At 37.5% G+C, this 19,892-nt stretch overlaps 2 protein-coding genes across 2 annotated transcripts; one reads left to right on the top strand and one right to left on the bottom strand.

Annotated features, from left to right (window-relative positions):
• Window positions 1-206: 206 nt before the first annotated feature.
• On the top strand, window positions 207-3,646 carry LOC145014556 (amino acid permease 6-like). Its single transcript, XM_078972945.1, has 7 exons — window positions 207-402; window positions 557-790; window positions 1,705-1,798; window positions 1,891-2,105; window positions 2,375-2,517; window positions 2,609-2,836; window positions 3,084-3,646. Exons 1-7 carry the CDS (start codon window positions 324-326, stop codon window positions 3,492-3,494), a joined length of 1,404 nt encoding a protein of 467 aa, XP_078829071.1. The 5' UTR covers window positions 207-323; the 3' UTR covers window positions 3,495-3,646.
• On the bottom strand, window positions 3,571-5,245 carry LOC145014557 (tubulin alpha-6 chain). Its single transcript, XM_078972946.1, has 4 exons — window positions 4,872-5,245; window positions 4,154-4,377; window positions 3,910-4,017; window positions 3,571-3,826 (listed from the first exon to the last, which is right to left on the bottom strand). Exons 1-4 carry the CDS (start codon window positions 5,059-5,061, stop codon window positions 3,704-3,706), a joined length of 645 nt encoding a protein of 214 aa, XP_078829072.1. The 5' UTR covers window positions 5,062-5,245; the 3' UTR covers window positions 3,571-3,703.
• Window positions 5,246-19,892: the final 14,647 nt, after the last annotated feature.

Here is a 19,892-nt window from a genome sequence, read left to right as displayed (position 1 = left end):
TATGTTTAATTATAGTTTACAAGATTTAAACATATATTATGTTCAACGTTAACGAATTTTAAGAGCCTATTAAATTTTATATTATTTTTATTTTAGTAATATAAAATTTGTGGGTACCCATCAGAAAACATCTTCGCGTTCATACAACTTTTTCACACACTATAAATATCATCGACACACTTCAACTGTATCCCTAAAACTAGAGATCAAATTATAACACTCCCAGCTTCATTTTTCTACATTTCCCCCAACTTTTCCTCTATATTCAATCATCAAATTTCCAAAAAAAAAAAATAAAGAAAGAAAGAAAAGTAAAGCAAAACATGTCGAGTCATTCGATAGCAGAAAGAGGGTATCTTCCTAACGAGAAGTTCGATGATGATGGAAGAGTAAAACGAACAGGTGAGTTGAGTTCACATATATAAGTGAAGTCTTTTTTTTCTTTCTTTTGAAAAAACAATCTTCAACTCCACATATATTTTACATATAGATAGTATCTTATATCTATGCAATTCTATATGATTGTTAATATTTTGTTTATGGGGTTTTAATAAAGGGACTTGGAAGAGTGCTAGTGCACATATAATAACAGCAGTGATTGGGTCGGGAGTGTTGTCATTAGCATGGTGTTTTGCACAGTTGGGATGGATAGCTGGAACGATTACTCTTGCTTTGTTTTCGGTTATTACAATGTTTACATCAATTTTGTTGACTGATTGTTATCGATCACCGGATCCAGTTACTGGGAAAAGAAACTATACTTACATGGATGCTGTAAAAGCCAATCTTGGTAAATCTTTTGTCTATTTTTCTTTTTTATCTTCCAAAATATAACTTTATTTTCATTTATTAATTCATTTCATATTACCTTTTCCTGCTAAAAAGCTTAAAACTTCTAACCAAATATATCGATTAATAGAATCAGATTTTATATGCTCAAAAGTATGACACATGTGCAAAACTATATCTCATTTGTTTGGTGAGGTTTTAAATTTTACGCTACAGACATTTATGTGTAGACATATATTGGCTATTTGGCTCCACCAACCCAGCTGAATAAAGTGATTGTGTGTATAGTTTGGTCAAAATGAACAATTATATAGAATAAATTTGATTGCCTTTAAAATGAAAATGATTAGGAAAAAGATTGTTGAAGAATAACATAAAAGTAAATAATAATAATATGTTATTATTAAAATATATATATATATCAGGATATGTTAATTTATTAATTGTCATAAATTTAATTTTGAACTTCAAGTAAATCTTTATCGATATAAAACTGATATGAATCATGAATGTATATTAAAAGGTAATTTCCTTGTATATTTTACATTTTTAGAAATAAACCATCTCTTTGGTTCTGAAATTACGTGTGATAAATGTTTTAACAAATTACAAATTATAATAGAATACTAGTAAAAGTGATTATCGTTCTAAAAAGTGCACTAAATCGTTTTAAAGTTTAAACCCATGTTATAAGTTAAAGTTTAAATCTTTGGTTCTGAAATTACGAATATATACTTTGTTTTTTTAATATATTAAATGCCCTGACTTTATTTTGAATATTAAACTTGTATTTATTAAAACTCCAAATCTATATTCTATTTAGTTCAGTAGTTTTACTTTTACTCGATCACAATAATCATCGGTCACCTATGTAAAAAAAAAAAACATTTACAATTTTCATTATTTGTATTTTAGGAACACTTCAATACAAGCTTTGTGGCATAGCTCAATATGGTGTTCTCACCGGAATAACCATCGGATACACCACCACCACCGCCATCAGCATGGCGTAAGTTCACAAAACTATCACCTTTTTTTTCCCGTTTATAAGTTAAAGTTTTGTAATACTAGTATTTTATTGGTTTACATTTCGTTTATCAGTGCAATCAACAAATCAAATTGTTTCCATAAACACGGCCACAAAGCGGATTGTAGTGTGCACAACAACTCGTTTATGGTGATTTTTGCAGTCATTCAAATCATCCTAAGCCAAGTGCCCAATTTTCATAAATTGTCACCCCTCTCAGTCATCGCAGCTATCATGTCCTTCACATACTCGTTGATTGGCATCGGTCTCTCAATCGCCAAAATCATAGGTCAGTGTTAATGTCACACTAATTATACATGATATGACAAAACAAATTATACTGTAAGCTGAGACTTGAGACTGATGTCAATCGGATAAAAATTGTCACTTTCTTATTTGTGCAAAAGAGTAATAGTCATTCTCATCTCACCATTGAAAATGTCTTTATAAAGTTTGTTCAGTCCCATCATGTCAAGTTCAATCTAATATAATCCGAACATATGTAAATATCATTAATTGGTCTTTTTATCGATTTAGATTTTTTTTTGGTGTTGATAGATGAAGGAATCGGAGAGACGAGTATAACAGGAAGACCAATTGATAAAGATTTTTCGGGCATGGAGAAAATGTGGAAAACTTTTTCTGCACTAGGAGATGTTGCTTTTGCCTATTCGTTTTGTTTTGTCCTCATCGAGATTCAGGCAAGTCGATTACAAATTCCTAAAAAAAAAATAACATTCTCATGTTGCAGTTTTAAAGAATTTTTAGTGATGTACATGTATAAAACCACAGGACACACTAAAATCCAGTCCACCCGAGAATAAACAAATGAAAATTGCTACAGCCATTGGAATCACGGCATCAACTGTGTTCTATATGCTTTGCGGGGTGCTCGGATATGCAGCCTTTGGAAACGATGCACCCGGAAACTTCTTAACCGGATTCGGATTTTATGATCCGTTTTGGCTCATCGATATTGCTAATATTTGCATTGTTATCCATCTTCTTGGTGCTTATCAGGTAAAATGCTACTGATTGAACTAGACTGGATAGGACTGAACAAGCTTTTTACAGATATTTTTAGTGATAAAAACATTCACAACTTTTCGGATTAAGAGTGAATATATGTACCATCTTGTTTTTACATTTTTGTATGGGAAAAATTGCAATCTCTATCACTCTTAGTATGTCAAACGCAGAACAACCAGTTCTGTCAAGTCTTCTTCACAAAAATGTTATATTTGACACTTTGGGATCAATTCTCTAGGTATTGGCGCAACCATTTTTCGGGTTTGTCGAAAATTGGAGCAAGAAAAAATGGCCACAAAACAAGCTCATAACAAACGAGTTCTCAATATGTGGAACCGATTTCAACGTTTTCAGACTCACATGGAGAACAACGTACGTGATCGTAACAACAATAATCGCAATGATCTTTCCATTCTTCAACGACTTTGTGGGCCTACTTGGAGCGGGTACATTTTGGCCATTATCAGTCTACTTCCCAATAGAATTATACATGTCACAAGCAAAGATCCGAAAGTACTCATTCACATGGATTTGGATGCAAATTCTAAGTCTCGCATGCTTAATCGTATCACTAGTGGCCGCAGTCGGGTCGACCCGCGGGCTTATTACTTCGGTTCAATCATTCGAACCGTTTCAATCCGTATCCTAAGTTCCTAACTAACCGTATCGATTCGGTTAGGGTTTGGTTAGATTTATTAGGGTTATATGATATTGGGAATGGTGAGTTTTAACATAAAGTTACTAGAAGTAACTTTTCATTGTGTATTTACAAGTGTCTTGAATGAAACTTGGTTACATTTACATGTTTTTACAATGTATATGGAGAGATAGAGAGAAAGAGTTGTGGACTTGAATTTACTAATTTAACCTTGGTGCAGTTTGGGAGATCCGTTGGTCTTCGAGAAGTGCGTACGGGTCGACATATTGGGGCAGGTATACTTGTCGTGTGCTGGCATCATGGACGAATTTTGGTCCAAAATACTGCAAATTAAAACATTGATTAAAAAAAAAAAAAAGAACAAATATATTAAAAAGCTTATAAATATAAAGATCAGAAAGCTTACAATGTAAACAGCAGAGAAAGATGCCACAGTTACAAGAATCAGAGGCCAAAATGCCAAGAAGTATGTTCCTCCAAGGGTTAGCAAGAGTTTAGCTCGTGGAATCAAACCCTGATATACATACATAACACAAAGACTATGATAATTAAAAAGAATGAGGACTTATGAAAAGGATTTTTTTTTTTTTTTTTGTTTTTGAACAAAAACTATTTCATAAAGAAGTTAAAGAAGGTAGGAATCTTTGAACCTCAAGGCCTTCACTGTTCAAAGCCATAGATCTTTCCCTTTGATTAGATAGACTTTTCTCAAGATCTGTTGACACAGCATTTCTATTTGAAAAACCTCCATCTTCTTCTTTGTATATAAAATTCTCATCTTTTGAAGTGCTCCGACTTTCCTCTAATAACGAAGTTGGAGTCATACCACGTCGCTTCAGTTCTTTCATAAACAAAGACTCCGTAGGTTCTTCACCTGTTGACAATGAAAAGATCAGACAATTATGTTGAACAGTTTACAGTTTACACTATTAAATATGGAGTGATATACTTCAAGGATAAAGTACAGTTGTACAGAACTCTAATGGATTACGAATTTCAATTTAACGCCATTAATATGCTTCACTATTGGATAATCATGATCCTCGAAGAATCTGAGTAAGAGTGAGTCAATAACCAGAAGTTACAGGCCCACTACAACCCTACTCCATCAGACACCAAATAGATGTTAATTAAACACAAAAATGGATCTCTTATGTCTCAGTCCGAACAATTTAATTCAACAGAGAACATTTTCAAGGTGTTATATGGAAAGTGAAACCGCTAAAAGTTCATCGTCTGATAGAATATCGAAAAAGGAGCACACAACTATACATTACAGGAAATTAGATACTCCGTTACACTTGTTGATCTAATCATGCGATTGATTTCAACCTAATAAGTAAATATATGTGAGGAGGGAAGCTATACCTTTGTTTTGGTTATCTTCAGAGTCTTGAACCTTGCAGGAAATCGTAAACCTTCTGTTAATCGATAATTTTGACCTGAGCTTGATAATTCTTCTGCCATCACAACAAATTAACCGTTCTTTCCTACGAGAATAAGATTGCGAAGCTGAAAACGGATATAAACCGGATTTCAATACATGAATCGAAGCCATTGTCAATTTCTGCTAGGGTTTGAAAAAATTTGGGAATTTAATTGATTAGAAACTCCATAAGTCTTTGATTGTAGAGAGAGAATGAAGCAAGTGGCAGTGAAGCGAGGAGGATTTGTCGTAACAGGATTGTGGCGTATATTAAGCAATTTGCGTACTTGAGTGCTATTGTACGCCGTATGCGTTACATGATTGTGGTTGGTGTTTCGTGGCTACAAGCAAACACCATTTGGGGTTTAGGGAGAGTTGCTTTCTTTGAAAATTGTTTTCTTCAAATTATTATTTATTTCCTCTATTTATATATCTATGATTTAAACTTATTATTAAAAACATAGTAACAAATTAAATAAATTTCAAGAAATTAGTTGATGAAAATAAATAACATTATTTTTTTTCTTTGTCAATTATATACATATATTAACAAAATGAAATGATGATAAATGACATAATTAATTAAACAGAACAAATATGTATATTTGGATTTACATAGTGTCATTGTCGTGCTTTTGTTATTGAGGAATTCCTTATTTTATGCTCAATTTTGAAGAATTAGTTCAACAACCAAGCTACAATAATTTTACAAAAACATTATATTTTTTTTAGTTAGAAAGTAACAATTTTATTTGGTTCTTTTGAAAAACGTATTAAAAAGTTATCAATTTGGATTGTTTAACATGAAATAACAAGAAAATAACTTGATGTCTAGAATTAAATGTATAAAATAAAATTGCATCAGTAGTTTTGGATCGATTTTTGGTTTATTAATATGATTGTTTATATTATACATATGTTAAAAACTTAAAATAATAGCTTCGGATCATAATAACATTATTTGCAGTGACTTCAATTGTGTCCACAATAAGTAACTCTACAATAATGCAAACAAAAAAATAAAAACGTCAAAAACATCATTAGCCATTAGGAAAATAATAATAAAGTGGTGGTATTTTGAATAAAATATTGAAAATGTAATTTAAATTTTATACAAAATCGTGATATTTTTCTTATTAGAAAACAGTACGCTATCATTCCAAAAACAATGTAATATTCTGAGTTCTGTTTAGATTTTACACACACACAAAACAAACAAAAAAAAAAAAAAAAAAAAAAAAAAAAAAAAAAAAATTGATCAAGTCAACTATGAAAAGGGCCGGTATAGCCTGTGAAATGGGCTTGGGGTGTGAATAGGCCGATGGTGGTCTCCTCTATATGTAAGGAAAAATCTTTCTGTTTGGTATATATATTTTTTTCCAATTTAGCAATAACCGATAAACTTTGTGAGTTATTTTAAAAAGTTTAAATTTATATATATTGATTTTTTTCTAAATATACACAAGCAAGAAGCAAGATTCATTTTAGATCATTTTGCGGATCATTTCGAACCGTGAAATGTTATAATTGATATGTGAAACGGTCATTTTCTAATATTATCTGGCAATTTTTCAGGTTAAAATACATAATGTTTTAAAAATCGATTCGAACATGTCGGTTGAACTGGTTTGACTATGAACCGGAAACAAGAGCGGTTCAATAAGGACCGGTTTTGTGTCAATTTCTAGATCGGATCGAACCGGACGATTTTTCAAAAACCGAGTTAAACATGTGTAAAGAACCAGTAAAAAATTGTTTGAACCGATTTATTGGACTTGTATGGTTGGATTTTACTTAAACAGTTTTAAAAAAACACATTTCCAAAGAAAATTGAACATTTTAAGAGTGTACACAACTCGAAGATCGACACATACCACCGTCATATGTACGAAATTTTTTCGGTTGAATCGACAGTTGAACCGAGAATCGGTCACCAGACGGGTTTATGCAAAGTCCCAATAATACTAAATAAAAGTTCATGCCTTTAAGCCAATCAAAACCACCAATCATTCATTCCCAAGCCCATCAAAGTGTGATGTATAAAAATAGTTATTATGTAACGTCCCCAAAAAACACGACCCCAAAAACTTCATTTTAATTTAATAATAAAACCATAAGTACCAACAATTCATTCAAAACATATCACATCAGAGTATCGTGTCTAAAACATTATTTTATTTTATCAGAGTAAACATCTCAGGCTGATGTATGTCATGCTATCACCCCGAGCTCTTCCCTCCGGTACCGGAAGTACCTAAAACCAAAAGTGAAAACTAAAAGCATGAAGCTTAGTAAGTTCCCCAACCTACCACATACCATGCATAATCACATACTGCAAGCACTGGGCCACGCCTGCCACCTCAGGCCTCGCCCGCTACATCGGGCCCCGCCTAGCTTCGAGCCCTGTTTTTCTTTAGGCCCCACCTGTCTCTGGGCCTCGCCTGCTAAACACATGCAAACATATAACCATAGCACATAACACATAAACTAAACATACCCTGATGCATTACTGTCCTAAGGCCTCACCCCTGTCCTGCTACTAGTGAGATATGGAACCCCGTCCACACTCTGTTAATGGTGGGGTATGGGACCTCGCCCACACCCACCTCCCCACCAAGCACATACAAGTATCACACAGACAACAAGTATAAATTATCATGCAAAATTCCTCGGGCACCCGCCCGGCATCGGACCTTAATCTGGAATCACCTACTAGCATATAGTGCCTAGGGCTAACCCCTGGATCTTCCTACTCATAAACTACATGGGTCGGCATTGTGGTCGTAGACCCATTTACACAATGAGGAGACTCACCTTGCACTGTTGAACCCTTGTTGATATCCCTCTAGCTGCTATGTGCTAATTCCCGAATTGCTGCTCCTTCGTCTTCCCGAGCTAACAACACCAAATATCACTTAGTCCAATACATTAATCCATCTTAGGGTAAAATGACCATTCTACCCCTAGTCCAACTTGGTCCATATCTAAAGCCCACAACTAAGGCCCAAAACTAAGTAAGCTTCCCAAGCCTACTAGTAGCCCATTACTGGCTGAATTTTCTCTATTGGGCCAAACATAATTGACTCCTGATGGCCCACCAGTCCAATGACCCAAAGCATGATCCAAAGCATGGCCCAATACACAAAGCCCAATACAGACAGAGTACGTGGGGCGTACCCCTATATACGCTAGGCGTACTGACCTGATGGCGAGTATGTTGGGCGTACCTGCACGTACGCTCACCGTAATCCTCCTGTTAATTCCTTTTTCCATTAGGTGCTTATTACTTCACTCCACAGGCTACAAACTCGGATCCAGGTTCTTTTCCACGTCTTATTCCGTAAAGTCACTAACTTGGTGACTTTACTTGGCCCCAAACAACTCAAACTCCAACAATGATCCTCTACTTTCATAAAGAGGGCTAGCTCTCATGCATGATTATGAGTGGACCAACAAGTTCGAAACTTTACTGCTTATGGAATACTTTTAGCTTTGAGGGTGGCAATCCTAGGCTCAAAAACGAGATTCCATCATAAAGATCAAATATCGAGACCCAAAATGACTCCAAAACTAGATCTATGCACCCTTAAGTAAAGCCATGAACTTTATACCTCCAAGAAGCCTGAAGTGAAGCAATAACTCCAGATCTATATCTCCTCCTTCAGTCCACCAGCTTCCTTGTTCTTCACTTGCTTAAGGAAATGGCTTTTACAACACTAAATGTAACGACGAGATTTTTAAAACAAAATTTTCATTTTTCAACAACCAAAATTAAGCAAAAACATTTTCTGAAGTATTCAACAATAGTTATCAAAATATAACATTTCCCAAGATCACATGAAATCAAATCATTTCTCTAATGTGTACGGGTCACGCCAGCGCCTTCCCACGGTCCTCGCTAGTACCTGAGACACAAAACACAACAACTGTAAGCATAAAACTTAGTGAGTTCCCCAAAATACCACATACAACACATATGCCACTCGAGGCTACTGTACGACCCTCCGGTCGATGTGTCTCGGTGGAACCCTCCAGTCCTGTAGTTCGTTGGGCCCTCCGGCCCAGTCTAAATCGTTGGACCCTCTGGTCTGGTCTGTATCGTTGGACCTTCAGGTCCGGTTTACACAATCATATAGCATACAAATATCACATAGCACATAGATTCACATAATCTCCTACATAACACATAAGACCCTCCAGTCCACATAAATACCACTCTAGGTAACGTATAGTGAGAAGACTCACCTCGTGTAGCCCGGTAACTCGTAAATCTCGGACTCCTTGGGATAAGACCTAGCCTCCGCCTAATCATATGAAATAAGTACTCGATATCAACGCATTTCCCAAGGCTAGACCATCCCTTCTCTTAATACTCTCATGAGGGTAAAAGACCATTTTACCCCTCACATGGCTCAAATACCCTAAAGTTGACCAAACCGTAAAAGTCAACAAAAGTCAACCCTTCGGGTTACGCTGCGCGTACCAAACATGTACGCTGGGCGTAACCGATAACTTCATAGGATCAGGGTGCGCCACCCCCTACGCTACGCGTACTGGAATTACGCCCGGCGTAATACCCAATTTCAATCCTTCAGCTCTTGGGGTCTTAAACAGTTAAGACCCACGTCCAACTTTTAGATGTGACCATTTCTAAGGCTCCAAAACCATAAAGTAGATGACTTTAAGCCCTTGCATGGCTGAATAAGTCACTAGCATCCAAAACATTTCATTCTCTAACCCTAGAAAGCATAGAACTCAAGCATGACCTCATATCAGCGACCAAGATGGGGACTTTATGGATCTAGACCACAAATACTACTGAAAAGGGACAAATCTCGAACCATGGAGCACCTTACACTCATAAAGTCTACACCTTTAGGGTTTTTAACCCTAGAAATAGCACATGCAACAACAACCAAAAAGAAGAGGAAAGTTTTGAACTTTATACCTCTAAATGCAACTCCTTTCTCTGTAGATCTCAGATCCAAACTTACACTTCAAGCTTTTAGTCTCCACAAGCTCCTTTCTTCCTTCTTCAATAACACACCAAGGCACTATTAGCTCCAAGAACACACACACTCACTAAGGACGATGGAAGGCTCTCTCTTAGGGTTTTACTCACTGATATGGAGGCTGAGAAATGAGCCTTAACATCCTTTAAATAGTGCACAAGTCTTATTAGGGTTTTGCATCTGGCCTGGGTACGCCCGGCGTAACTATGGGTACGCCCAACGTACCTAGCGACTCCGCGTCCAAAATAAGCGCATGAGTACGCGCAGCGTACCCCTCTGGTACGCCCATCGTACTAACTTGCAAGGCTTTCTCCACTCAAGGACCAATCATGACCAATGATAAAGAATAAGGGTGAAATAAATGTACCTGAATCTCGGGGTCTTACATCAATGTATTTTTATCATGTGATACCTTTGTATCATAATTAATCCATTCTACCGACATTGCACTATATAAATCCAGAGCACTACAGACTACACCTTGAGGGAAACGAGTACTTCTTTCAGGATATGATATCTCTTTAAACAGATGTGGATGACTTTCTTGATAAAAATGTGGATAACCACGTATTGAAATCATGATAAATATCAGATCTGAATAAGAATCTTTAGTAAAAACAGATTCCAAAGAGAATGAGTGTAGATCTAATGAGAGAAACATAGATCTTGAAAAAAGTATTCAAAAACTCTTCAAATCTGGAATGTTTCTTCATAAATCTTTCAGATCTGATATAGATATAACAATTTTTCAAGTATAAATCAATGGATAACAAAAGAACTTACACCAGATACGTGAGAAACATTCAAGTGCCAAAATATGTCACCTCTGATCTTTAAAACTTGAAAGAACAGATGATTCTTCAAGATCAAGCTCTGATACCAATTGTTGGAACCCAGATTCACACAATATGAGATAACAATGCGGAAACTAAGAACAATAGATGAATCAATCTCATATAAACAAGAAATCAGTGAAATATTTCTTCATTCATATGATCATCAGATCTGATTACAATGGAGAACATTCACATGAAAAAGATGAACTCTCACTTTCTCTGTGAATAAGAAAAATGAAAATTATAAAGAAAAAGGTGACTCTCTCAAAAATAAAAAAACGACCTAAACTATTTATAGTCTTAGGGTTTAAAATCCGAAAGACCCTAAAACTAATAGGTCAAAAATAAAAATTCATTTGTCAAACATTTTAATATCTAACACCTATATCTATTAATAACCATTGACATAATATCCAATTTACCATAATACCCCTGAAGGTCAAAGTTAAAGTCCTCAACCAAAGTCAACCTTCCTGATTAACTCTACTCACCGAGTCAACCCGTCGACTCGCTGAGTTCTCATATTAAGAAAACTCTTATAGCACGACTTAACTCACCGAAACGCCCCAAGACTCGTCGAGTCCAACGATCTTTAAGTTCCATCCTGACCAACTCACTGAGTCCCTAACCGAATCATTAATCCAAGGCTTTAACTGAAAGAGGTTAGGTTCTGCGAGCATACTCGTCGAGTTTATGACAATCTTTAATAGACTCACCGAGTTGTTCTTCTAACTCGTCGAGTCCAAGCTCATCATCATAAGACTCGCCGAGTTACCCATGCGACTAGCCGAGTTACTACATGACTCGATGTCTGATCTCTAGACCAACTCGCCGAGTCATCTCCCAGACTCACCGAGTCCATACGTACATTCCCATAATCTCAAGTCACAGAGCTACTCCTTTGCTCCAAACAATAGATTTGGGTCTCTAAGGTCCATTAGCAACATACAGTTGCTACCTTTACGTGCTTCTTGCCCCATAATACCAAAAACCAAGCTAGAAAGGGACTTAGCTCTTGGGGAAAGGCTTTAACATAACAACTAAAAAGGCTTTCTGCATCAATGATCCATATAGAAGTCAGATCTGGAGTTTCAACTCCAGATCTAACTCATGCTTCAAGATCTCATCAATATTTCTCCAACCAAACCCTAAAACTCCATGAAAATGGAACTAGAAAGGAGAAGGCCAAAGGATAACGATTCCTTACCTCCAAAATGACCTCCCACTGAAGTATAATCCGGATCTCTTCAAGTCTCCTTGATCCAAGCTTCTTGATCTTCAAGATCCCTTCACAAATCACACCAATTTGCTTCCAAGTCTTCTCACAACGAAATTAGGGCTTCTAGATCTTAAAAGGGTAGCAAAGAGGCCGAGGGTGGGTTATAATGTGCATTATATAGGGTATAACCCCCCGGGATTAGGGTTTTCTCCCGTCAGCACCAACTCCTTGAGTGCAAGCCGCCGACTCGGCGACTTGGCCACTTAAACCAGTGACAAATCCCGCTCCGACTTAGCGAGTAAGCATGCCTACTCATCGAGTCCCTTTCTTTAATAGCACCTCTGCAATTTGGGGTGTTACAACTCTCCCCCACTTAAATTAGGCTTCGTCCTCGAAGCCTACTACAGTATACGCTTCAGAACAAACCCCTTGCACTGCAGACTCCGATTTCTCAATCAACTCACGCTCTTACTGTGACATCCGCAAAATCTCAGCCATAAAATACCGATTTCATTTATGCTTTTTGAAATATTTTCAGAGTAAATCCTTTTGATTTAAAAGAGTTGCAGAATTTGTTCCCAAAAACAAAATATGAAAAGATAATATTTATCAAAGCATTTCATCAAAAGATGCATTTTCATTATATAATCAAAACTCGGCCTATCATGTTCCGATACAGACCATAAAGCATAAACGATAACATTACAAGTCATTCAACAAATATATACATATACAGACTTGTAAGCAAAACAACTTGATGATTCATCCATCTTATGCCCTTGCACCACTACCTGTAATACAAATAAACTAAATGGGTCAGGCTTGGGAGCCTGGTGAGCATATAGGGTTTTCAACCCACAATAAATAATTTTATTTAATTTCACCAACCAACAATAACCCGATTACCCATTCCCGTTATCCTCACTTTATGTCCCTAAAACAACCTCTATCTCAAGGGACCTAATCTAGGATTTTCATCGGGACGGACATTACTGCTAAGGGGTTTCCTCAACAATAGATATCTTAAAGGCAACCATGAGGGGGATAGAGTACATCGGTGAACACATCGTTCACAACACCTACAGGTTATGAACCTGCTAGCGTTTCACTAGACTGTCTAGAAAGAGTCTGTGGTCGTCATCCATACTCCACTAGATGATTAGGTCAACATCAACAACATCGAGGCCTCTCATCTGTTTATCACACATCAACTATCTACCCATGTTCTACCCAACATATTAGTAGATAAAAATATATATATTTATACATAGTTTAAAATCTGTATAACATGTTCAATCAATACATATTCCACATAACAGATGAGGCACACACACACATAACACATATTTCATAGAGAATAAATTAGATCTATGAGATAGAAGAAAGTGAATATACATTCACACATATAACAACAAAATATACACGTAACACATATTTTATATAAAATACTTCATAAATATGCGTTAGAAGAAATTAACCACAGACTCACTTGATCAGAAGATGATCGGATAGCACTACGACTTGCAGAAGTAGTATTCTTCGGTAGAGCTGGAAGATCTTCGCAAAAACCGGGCTTCTCGCAGGCAGAGCTTCGGCTCGGGAATCTCACTTTTCGGGATCTTCGGGGCTTCGGGGATCGGGATCAATACCGGGGCTTCGAGATATTTCTAGCACGCAAAACGATGCAAAACGGGAGAAGAGATTTTGGCAAAAGAATTTGGCTACCCTCACATGCCCTTTTATAGGAGGCTGAGGCCTCGCATTACGCTGGGCGTAATGCTCTACGCGGGGCGTACGCCTCAGAAATCGCCATCGCTTACGTCATCGGAACTCTTGAGTCTGAGGCGGTGCATGCATCGGGATAAGCTGGGCGTACATCCCTACGTTACGTGTAACCCATATAAGTCCGGTGACTCCCCTTCGGATAATGTCGGATTTAATAATTAATTAAATTTATATTTTAATTATTTAATAAACTTCAAAAATTCATATCTTCTTCATACGAACTCCGTTTCCGACGTTCTTTATATCCACGCGTAGGTGAGACTACGCTCTACAACTTTCATTTAGACTCCGTCGGCTAGTTTTGAATTTTATTTTTATTATTTATTTTTAGTAGGTCGGGACAGGAAAACTCCGTTATAAATTCATAACTTCTTCATATGACGTCCGTTTTCGTTTGTCTTTTCACCAATGCACTACTATCAACGAGTTCTTCGATTCTCATTTAGATTGTTTCAACCAACAATTACTCGACCTCGAATCGGGTATTCGAGCTGCATACTACTAAATCGAAACTTCGAAAATCAAAACTTCCTCATACGAAGTCAGATTTGGGCGTTCTTTTTATGCATGCTCTTGGTTTAATGAACTCTACAACATTCGTTTAGATCACTAGGGCTAAATATCATTCTAACGTAAATTCACTTTTTACGTCATTCAGCGTTGCCGGTTCTGTCGCGAAACTTCGACAGATCATAACTTCTTCGTTATAACTCGGATTTCGGCATTCTTTATATATTCGGAAACCTCATTTCAACTACTACAAAATTATGTAAAAATATCGGGTTTATTTTACACTTAAATTTTGACGCTTATTTTATTCTTAATTAAATCAAATCACATAATTAAACACTTAAGCACAAAACACATAATACTCAAATAATACGTTCTTATTATGGGTTACAAAAGTTAACCTAGACTATTACATCGCTATTAATGACAAGCCCAGAAACACGGGTGTTACCATTCTCTCCACCTTAGAATGATTCCCTCTCCGGAATCACACATCAACAAACAAATGCGGGTAGCGACTCATCATGTCACTTTCCGTATCCTAGGTGAGATTTGGCCCATTCGTTTCTTTCCATCGGACAAGCACTAACTTGACCATCTTGCATCGCAACTTCTTAGTCTTTTGGTCAATGATTGTCTCTGGTTCTTTAATCAACCTTTTGTTCTCATTGATTCTCAACTCCAAAAGTGGAATCAGGTCAGGAACTTTTCCCGTGAACTTCCTCAAATAACACACATGGAAAGTGTTGTGAATTCCATTCAGTTCTTCTGGTAGTTCGAGCTTGTAAGCTTGGTTCCCAATCCTCTGAAGAACTTTAAACGGTCCAATAAACCTTGGACTTAATTTTCCCCTTATACCAAATCTTATAAGTCCCTTCCACGGCGAGACTTTAAGCAAAACCAAATCTCCAACTTCAAAAGTCATCGGTCTTCGCTTGTTGTCAGTATAGCTCTTTTGACGATCCTGAGCTGCTAACATTCTTTCCCTAATTATTTTCAACTTTTCAGCAGTTTGATGAACCATCTCGGGTCCCATAAACTGCTTTTCCCCAGCCTCAAGCCAACAAGATGGCGTACGACACTTCTATCCGTACAAAGCTTGATAAGCTGCCATCTTAACGCTCGAGTGGAAACTATTATTGTAGGAAAATTCTACCAAAGGTAAATGTTCATCCCAATTACCTTGGAATTCTAGGGTACATGCTCTCAGCATATCTTCAAGTGTTTGTATCGTCCGTTCGCTCTGACCATCAGTCTGTGGATGGTAAGCTATACTTAAACACAACTTGGTACCCAATTCCTCTTGTAGACTTTTCCAAAATCGTGAGGTGAAACGGATGTCACGATCTGACACAATCGTTAACGGAACACCGTGAAGCCTCACAATTTCCTTCACATAAGAATTCGTAAGCTTTTCCATAGACCATTTCTCATTGGCTGCTATAAAATGCGCACTCTTAGTGAATCGATCAACGACCACCCAAATCATGTCGTGACCATTTTTTGTTCTGGGAAGTTTAGTGACACAATCCATAACAATGTCTTCCGACTTACCCATAGGCACATGAAAAGGTTCTACACTCCCGTACGGTTTCTGATGTTGTGTCTTTACTCTCGCACAAGTCACACACTCAGCCACATACTTTGTAACATCAAGCTTCATCGTTGGCCACCAGTAGTAGGGTTTCAGGTCCCTATACATTTTAGTGCTACCGGGATGAATCGAGTACATGGTCTTGTGAGTTTCTTCCATCACAAGATCTCTGACTCCTCCTGCCTTAGGTATCCAAATCCGATCTTGGAACACCTTCAGTCCATGACTGTTTATACCGAACACCAACGTTTTGGCCAAACGTTCCTCCTTTCGGTCATTCTTCTTAGAAGCTTCCTCTTGAGCTTTCTTTATACTTTCCACAATTGTCAAGACAACTTCAATTCTCAACGCTCTTGGCCTTTTCCTTTCAAGGTTGACTTTCCGACTGAGAGCATCAACAACAACATTTGCTTTACCGGGGTGGTAAAGTATCTCACAATTGTAGTACTTAAGTAATTCTAGCTAGCTTCGTTGCCTCATATTCAATTTTTTTTATTAAAGAGATATTGGAGACTCTTATGATCAGTGAAAAGTTTGCACTTCATGCCATAGAGGTAGTGCCTCCTTATTTTCAGAGCGAAAACTACGGCTGCCAACTCCAAATCATGAGTAGGGTAGTTCTTTTCATGCTCCTTCAACTGTCGAGATGCATATGCTATCATCTTTCTCTTTGGGTCAAAACACAACCCAATCCAACCCCAGATGCATCGCTATAAACAGCGAATTCTTCAACTCCATCGGGTAGAGAAAGTATCGGTGCCTCGCATAGCTTCTTCTTTAGCTTCTCGAATGCTTCTTTATGCTTATCATTCCAAACATAAGTAGCTCCTTTGTGAGTCAAAGCTGTTAATGGAGTAGCGGTCGAAGAAAAGCCTTGGATAAACCTTCAGTAATATCCGACTAATCCCAAAAAGCTTCGGATCTCCGTAGGACTTTTCGGTTGTTCCCACTTCATCACAGCTTCGATCTTCGCTGGATCAACCATTATCCCTTCTTGGTTGACCACGTGACCCAAGAATTAGACTTCTCGAATCCAAAAATCACATTTGGAGAACTTTGCATACAACTTCTCCTTTTTCAATACTTCTAACACTTCTCGCAAGTGTCTGCCATGCTCCTCTTAGCTTTTCGAGTAAATCAGAATGTCATCTATGAACACTATCACAGATTTATCTAGGAACGGATTACAAACCCTGTTCTTTAAATCCATGAATGATGTTGGAGCATTGGTTAGTCTAAATGACATAACCAAAAACTCGTAGTGCCCATATCGTGTTCTAAATGCAGTCTTCTCTATATCTTGCTCTCTTACTTTCAACTGATGATATTCTGACCTAAGATTGATCTTTGAAAAATAACTTGAACCTTATAGTTGATCGAACAGGTCATCAATCCTCGGCAACGGATATCTATTCTTTATTGTTGCCTTTTTCAGCTCTCTGTAATCGATGCACATTCTTATACTTCCATCTTTCTTCTTCACGAATAACATTAGAGCTCCCCAGAGTGATGAACTAGGTCTAATGAAACCCTTGTCCAATAATTCCTGAAGTTGCATCATTAGCTCCTTCATCTCTATCGGTGCTAATCGGTAAGGTGCTTTTGCTATTGGTGTCGTCCCTGGTAACAAGTCTATTCTAAACTCCACTTGTCTATGAGGCAGTAATCCAGGAAGATCTTCGGGAAATACTTCCGAATATTCACACACGATAGGAATGCTCTGCATCACCTTTTTCTCCTTCTTAGCATCGATCACGAATGCTAGATACGATGTACATCCTTTGGCCAAACACTTTTTGGCTTTCATCAATGAAATGATTCCAGAATTTACTCTGTGTTTATCTCCATACACCATAAACGACTCTTTCCCAGATGGGTTTACTTTGACTATCTTCTTCTTGCACAATATTTCGGCGTCATTGGCGCTAAGCCAATTCATTTCAAGTACGATGTCGAAGCCGTTTAGTTAAATAAGCAATAATTCCTCGTGGAACTTATTCCCATTTAATTCAATTAAGATGTTTTTCATATGATGGCTAACATGTACAAACTTTCCACTAGCAACTTCGACTAATAAAGCTTTATCTAGTCTATCGACAGGCAAAGCTAGTGTTCTACCAAATTCATGTGAAATAAAGGAGTAGTTGGCTCCAGAATCAAATAAAATTTGGGCAGATAATTTGTTTACAAAAAAGGTACCTGAAGCGACATCAGTTTCATCTTTAGCAGCTTCCAGTGTCATCTGGAATGCTCTCGCCTTTGGCTTTGGTGGAATATTGGGTCTAGTTGCCTCCTTCTTCTTCGGGCAATCCATTGAGATGTGACCCTCCTCACCGCAACCATAGCAAACTTTCTTGGTAAGTGTGCATTCGTTAGCATAGTGCCCTGGTTGTCCACATTTAAAACATGTGGCCACTACCTCACATTTTCCATGATGCTTCTTCTTACATTTGTCGCACCATTTCGCTTCGCCTCCTCCTCCTCTCGAACCAGACTTCGAGAACTTGTTTTTCTTGTTGGACCCTAAAGGTCCATCGAATTTCCTCTTTTCACCAACCTTTATCCTTTCCAGGCCCTTTTCCTTCTACTGGGCCTCCACATTCTTAGCTGCTCGAATAGCTGTTTTCTGAGTGGTTGCCATCTTGACTGTTGGGCCAAAGTCGGCAGGCAGTCCATTAGTGAACCTCTCAATCTTTGAGAGTTCCGTTGGCACTAGGTACGGAAATAACTTCATCTTCTTAGTAAATGTTGTAGCATAGTCATCTATGCTCATCCTCCCCTTCTTCAAGTTTTGGAACTCATTGTTTACATCAATCAGATCTATCTCTGAACAATACCACACCCTTAACTGTTCCAAGAACTCCTCCCATGACATTTTCAGGGCTTCTCCTCATTGCATAGTATCTGCCAACAACTTCCACCAACTCAAGACTCCAGTCTTCAGTTGTCTAACTGCAAAGACAGTCTTCTATTTGTTGCTACAGTCGCAACTTTCAAGTACCATCTCCATTTCGGAGATCCAATCCACAATCTCAACAGGCTTTGGGCTTCCAGAAAGACTTGGCGGCTTGGCGCCCAAGAAATTTTTGTACATTCACCCATCCTTGTTGTTTCTCCTTTCTAGGTCGTTCCTCCATTCTCCTTGAGTCCCAACTTGACTCATAATGCGACTATTGTTCCCTTCCTCTGATTTCTTGGGAATCAATTCAGGTTCCTCGATGGGTATGATAGGTTCGTCCCTATTATCATGCAACATTTGTCGCATTTCATCCCTTTGTTCGGCTAACATAGCCCGAATCATGGCTTGCACCCCATCCTTTGTTATTGGTTCTGGTGTTGCTGCTACAACAGGTATTTGCTCAATCACTTGTGGTTGATTAATGTTTTCATTCGCGTTTCCAACACCACTCCGTGTTCTCACCATTTTTTATCTATACACCGAATAAGGTGAAATTAGATCCTCATTCACGATAGATATTCAAATCATCCTTATTACTCTGAAACGTTTACATGCTAGTTTTAATACCGTAGACATACGCTCAGAATCCTAAACACATAAGGTTTCCAGATCCGGTCGGCAACAGACCATAGATCCGAACAAATAATATCATATATGGAAACATATAGCATTTAGCACATCAAAGCATTTTAGGCAACTTTCCTAAAATAAACTAGTGCTCGTGTCTGAAATATAACAGGCACACATCTAACAACCTTCACTTAGCATTCTAAGTTTAAGTCTAGAAACCCTACAAATTCCTAGTTCGCTTAAACTCATGCTCTGATACCAACTGTGACATCCCCAAAATCGCGGCCAGAAAAGACCGATTTCATTTATGCTTTTTAAAATATTTTCAGTGTAAATCCTTTTGATTTAAAAGAGTTGCGGAATTTGTTCCCAAAAACAAAATATGATAAGATAATATTTATCAAAGCATTTCATCAAGAGATGCATTTTCATTATATAATCAAAACTTGGGATGTCATATTCCGATAAAGACCATAAA

Source organism: Lactuca saligna, chromosome 9 (assembly GCF_052625555.1).
Source record: "Lactuca saligna cultivar CGN05327 chromosome 9, ASM5262555v1, whole genome shotgun sequence".
NCBI lineage: Eukaryota > Viridiplantae > Streptophyta > Magnoliopsida > Asterales > Asteraceae > Lactuca > Lactuca saligna.
Note: the sequence above shows the minus strand (reverse complement) of the source record. Positions and strands in the feature narration are given on the sequence as shown.

What these genes read in the sequence shown, in the direction of transcription:
- LOC145014556 (XM_078972945.1), top strand. Translation starts at nt 324, where the DNA reads ATGTCGAGTCATTCGATAGCAGAAAGAGGGTATCTTCCTAACGAGAAG. An exon ending in TGGAAGAGTAAAACGAACAG is followed by an intron (nt 403 to 556) that starts GTGAGTTGAGTT and finishes GTTTTAATAAAG; the next exon opens with GGACTTGGAAGAGTGCTAGT. An exon ending in CTCAATCGCCAAAATCATAG is followed by an intron (nt 2,106 to 2,374) that starts GTCAGTGTTAAT and finishes TGGTGTTGATAG; the next exon opens with ATGAAGGAATCGGAGAGACG.
- LOC145014557 (XM_078972946.1), bottom strand. Translation starts at nt 5,061, where the DNA reads ATGGCTTCGATTCATGTATTGAAATCCGGTTTATATCCGTTTTCAGCT. An exon ending in TGAAGATAACCAAAACAAAG is followed by an intron (nt 4,378 to 4,871) that starts GTATAGCTTCCC and finishes CATTGTCAACAG; the next exon opens with GTGAAGAACCTACGGAGTCT. An exon ending in TGAACAGTGAAGGCCTTGAG is followed by an intron (nt 4,018 to 4,153) that starts GTTCAAAGATTC and finishes TATGTATATCAG; the next exon opens with GGTTTGATTCCACGAGCTAA.